We start from the raw sequence: 4,332 nt of genomic DNA, 5'->3' as shown, positions 1-4,332 counted from the left end.
AACCCATTCACTTTCCCTCACGTGAGGCTATACTTTTCAATGGAAAACCACAAAAGCTGCTACACTGTTGTTGATTTATTTATTTATGCCTTTAACATGAGCTACTGTCTTGTGGAGCTGTCCAGTGCTGAAACGTGACCGACAGCCTCTGTTCGAGAAAATGTTTCTAAAACACCAAAGAGATGCCTCTGAGGCAGGTGGCTCTATTTATCAGTATATGGTTAGATGTTTTCCCACATGTTCCTTTTTACATCCACCTTTCTGGAGATCGGTCTCAGTTACAGAAGAGACACTTAAATCATTTACAGAGTTTGAACCTGGGTCACGGGGTTGAGGGGCATTTTCCTAAATGCTGAATAACAACTACAATTTAAACCATCAAGGAATAACTTGGTGAAAAAACTCAGATACTTTACTTTAAAAGTGTAATGCAACAATTTGAAAATGCTTCATTAAAGTATTTCTTCTGCAGATAAATGGCCCCTATCAGTGATATACAGTATTATTATATAGTTAATCCTAATGCAACAATGTGAAAGAAGCATTTTACAGTTATACGTGCTTCAGGTGGAACTCATTTTATTTACTTTATATACAATTAGTTTAGTCCAGTGGTTCTCAACCTAGGAGTCGAGACCCTCCAGAGGATCACAAGATAAACTGAAAGGTTGTGAGATGATTAATCACTGGAATGAAGACAAAACAATTCTGTTTCACAAATGTGTATTCAAAGCTTTAATATTTGCTTTTTGTGTGAAATACTGGAGACTTACATCTTCGGTCCTTATTTAATTTCTTTTTGGTGGAAGTGCTAACAACTCATTACCATCTTAAACATGACACAGTTCCCTTTGTGTAAGGGTTCACAAACTAAAAACATCAAGAACCACTGGTTAAATTTTTAACAATTTATTGTGTTATTAAGGCTTTTCATATGTTTCTACATTAAATCTTAATGTTACAATACCAGTGAGCACAACTATGAAATAAATGTCCAGTAGAATAAATATTTCCTTATTATTTACTTTGAAAAATGGCTGTGGATTTGAAGTATAAAATACCATAAAATGGAATTCCTAAAGTACAATAACTTTCAGTTTTTCTTAAATACTTTACATTCTCTGCTTGTATTGTAGAAATGTGTATCGAAAACTATAAGTAAACTTGGTTTTCTATTTTAATTTCACTCTCAAACCTGAGTTTAGGGCCTAGACAATATTCTTTAACAGTCAGCGGTGGCTTCCTTCCACACAGGTGTTGAATATTTAGCAGGTGAGTCAGATGGGTCAACACATTTCTGGCTCTGACGTCATGTGACAGTTTGCGTAGTGCAAAAACCACTTTACTCTGAATTTTTAAACTGTTGAGATTAAAGTCTCAGAGAAAATGTCTCCTCACACTGAATCCTTTTCTTGTTTCAAGGAAGTACTGCATCCAAGTGGCTGTGAGAAGAAATTGCAATGTTGTGTGTCTCGGAGCTTTTTATGTCACAGACCATCCGGAAGACAGGACACAATCTGTAAAAAGATAAGGCACATGGGAATATCAACAGATAAGTAACTAGCTGTAACTACACTCACCGTTTTAAATTGTCGATAGTAAAATGTAATTAAACTGCACCTTAGTTTGAGAACTAAAGGATTAGGCTACAGGACTTTAATCATTTAAAATGGGTCAACATCACTGAAATAAAGATTTCCTGTTAGCTGCCTTTTTAAAATTTGTACACTAAACAATGTTAGGTGGAAAATAATTATGGATCAAACAAGACAATCATAAAATAATCATGAGTGTCTTATGCTGAATGAATCAAAGTAATCACTGTAAAATGATGATTAGCCATTCAGCTTTGATCCTCGCTCAATACCATTAAAAATATTTACACACTCTAAATCTAATAACTGACTAGATAAGAACATTTACCCATGTAACCACCTGAGGAACCAGTGGAATATTAATAACCTGCTTCCCTGAGCCACTGTTTATAGAAGCAGTTTAATCTCCTGTTGAAAGTTGGTCAGAGTTCTTGTTTCTTTTCTGACCTCTCACAACAAACACTCATTACATTCCCAGTAACTGCTGGATTTTTTTTTTTTTAAATGAAGCTCATAAACAACCTGATAAAGGTAAAAGTAAAACTTTACTGGCTCATAACAGTATAACGCTGTAGTAAAAGCAAATGTTCCTGTTTGTTCAGATGGGAATGGGCAAACAGCCGTCCTTCATTTCATACAGTTTAGTACCTGTTCCCTGGAGTGTGAGCGATTGTATGACTGAGCTTTATCACCAAACAAGACAAGAAGAGAAGAAGAGTCACTCTAATTTTAGTGGTGTTATAGCTCTTATTAACAGCTACTGGTGTTGACACTTCATATTTAAAGGGTTTAATTGAAGTTATAGTCTCAAGTGTTTTAATACTCAGACTTTAGAGTGCTGACCGAACATGGCTTTTATTAGACTATAAAAGTCTGTACAGTATGTGTGTCAGGAAGGGCTGAGACACAGTAAATATTAATCACCACTGTAGAAGAACTGGATACATGTTTAAAACGGGGTTTATAATGAGTAAATACTGATGAGTAATAGTGTTAACATTAGTGCACTTTATTTACAAAGCATGGGGATGTTTAGGAAAAATACACTTTACTCTTTTTTGTAGCTTCTAAAAGTGTCAATATACACAACTGGGTCATGCAGCAACAAGCAAAAGAAACTTCATATTTTTATGAGAACAGGTAATGTTCTGCTAAAGAGACTGGTCAAATGGATGACTGAACCAAACCTTTCTGTACCTGGAATGCAGATGATTTAGTGACATATCATCAAATGTATGAAGTAAATGAGCATTAACATTCCTTAAATGATGGCCTGTTCAGTAGGAACTCATTAGTGAAGGCCATAGTCACCTGATCATTTGATAATGAAGATTAACAGGAGCTCACAAAGTTACTGTTAGAAGTTATTTTTCTTACTGCAGATCAGCTCCTGCTGCATCTGATGGAGCTCACATTCTCTTCTCCTGTCTTTGTAGTTCTGGTGAGACCCTGAACATTACAACCCAAGACTGGCCCAGGTCTTGTTGATGCTGGTGGCCACCCCCCAGTACTCTCCCTGCCAACTGCTCCTGAGCTGTTCCCACCTCCTCATCTGCCATGGCTACATGCAGTGACCCTGGCTGTGAGAGGCTGAACCCTAACTCTGACAAACAGACCAGCAGTCTCACAGACATCATGGCTGCCATGACGACGAAAGACTCAGACGGCTCAGCTGCAAACGGCGTGAGGAATGGTGGGGCTCAGGCTAAGAGGACTCACCTGACCGGCAGAAAGTTGTCGTTGCAGGAAAGAGCCACTTACCAGTCGTCAGGCTCTGGAGGAGGTTCCACACACATCTCCCCCTGTGTGGCTCGCAGGCCCACAGTGGAGTCTACACGTGTGTCTTTTTCAGACTCTCAGGTGAGGAAGTCATTTTTATTCATATTTTATTATCAGTAATAATCACTAAATTGTTTGAATGCTTGTTTAAATAACTGCATGAAAATGATAGATTTTCCATTTACTGTGAGAAAATCCAATCTTGCACCTTATTTTTTTCTTACATTTTTTTTTTTACAATTACAGTTGCCAGGTTTGGATTTGAAGACATTATTGTTAATGCATCGGTATCCCTGCTTCTGTAACTGTGACTGTGAGATGCACAGCCCTTATAACACTGCACTGAAAGCAGATGTGTACCATAATGATAAGTGAGAGTACCGTACTCTACTGTTGCCACTGAGAACAACACTTAACTGTTTTATCAAGAAGACAAAAATGCATTTTAGCCAGCACCATAGCTATGCAATAAAAGAAGTGAAGGGTGGGAGCAGCTGAGAACTTGCCATGATAATCACAGCCTTATCTTTTGATTTCTAACATTTCAAGGAGGCAGGAGTGAGCTGACAAACACTGTTGGGCAGGTTCCACGGGGGGACTGGGCCTGGTGATGTGGCCAAACAGACACAGCTTTCTAGCTCTGATTATTGCTAAATTTAGATGTGCAGCGTCGAAGGCAGCGTCGAAGGCATCCATACAGCTTTCCAGGTCTGAGGACTTTGTGTCCAGCCTCAATGTTATAGATCAGCTCAAGTGTCTATCCCTTCACACATGGTTGAGACTTGCTGAGGTGGTAGTGGCGTGACCAGTCCAGCACCTCACATTGCTTTTACAGTTAGATGTGATGTAACTTCCATCCATCCATCCATCCATTTTCCTCCACTTATCCGGAACCGGGCCGCAGGGGCAGCATTCTAAGCAAAGATGCCCAGACTTCCCTCTCTCCAGACACTCCCTC

The 4,332-nt window shown here is 38.8% G+C and overlaps 1 protein-coding gene across 2 annotated transcripts in view; it reads left to right on the top strand.

The window, feature by feature from the left end:
• Nucleotides 1-4,332, top strand: part of camkk1a (calcium/calmodulin-dependent protein kinase kinase 1, alpha a) — a 119,306-nt gene that overhangs the window by 32,270 nt on the left and 82,704 nt on the right. For both annotated transcript variants that reach the window (XM_020612378.1, XM_020612377.1), the window contains exon 2: nt 3,032-3,455. In XM_020612378.1, the coding sequence (XP_020468034.1) occupies nt 3,153-3,455 (303 nt within the window). In that variant the 5' untranslated portion in view covers nt 3,032-3,152. The remainder of the gene's footprint in view (nt 1-3,031; nt 3,456-4,332) is intronic.

This window comes from Monopterus albus, unplaced genomic scaffold (genome assembly GCF_001952655.1).
Source record: "Monopterus albus unplaced genomic scaffold, M_albus_1.0 scaffold124.1, whole genome shotgun sequence".
Taxonomy (NCBI): Eukaryota; Metazoa; Chordata; class Actinopteri; order Synbranchiformes; family Synbranchidae; genus Monopterus; species Monopterus albus.
The sequence above is the reverse complement of the archived record's forward strand: the minus strand, read 5'-3'. Positions and strand labels throughout refer to the sequence as shown.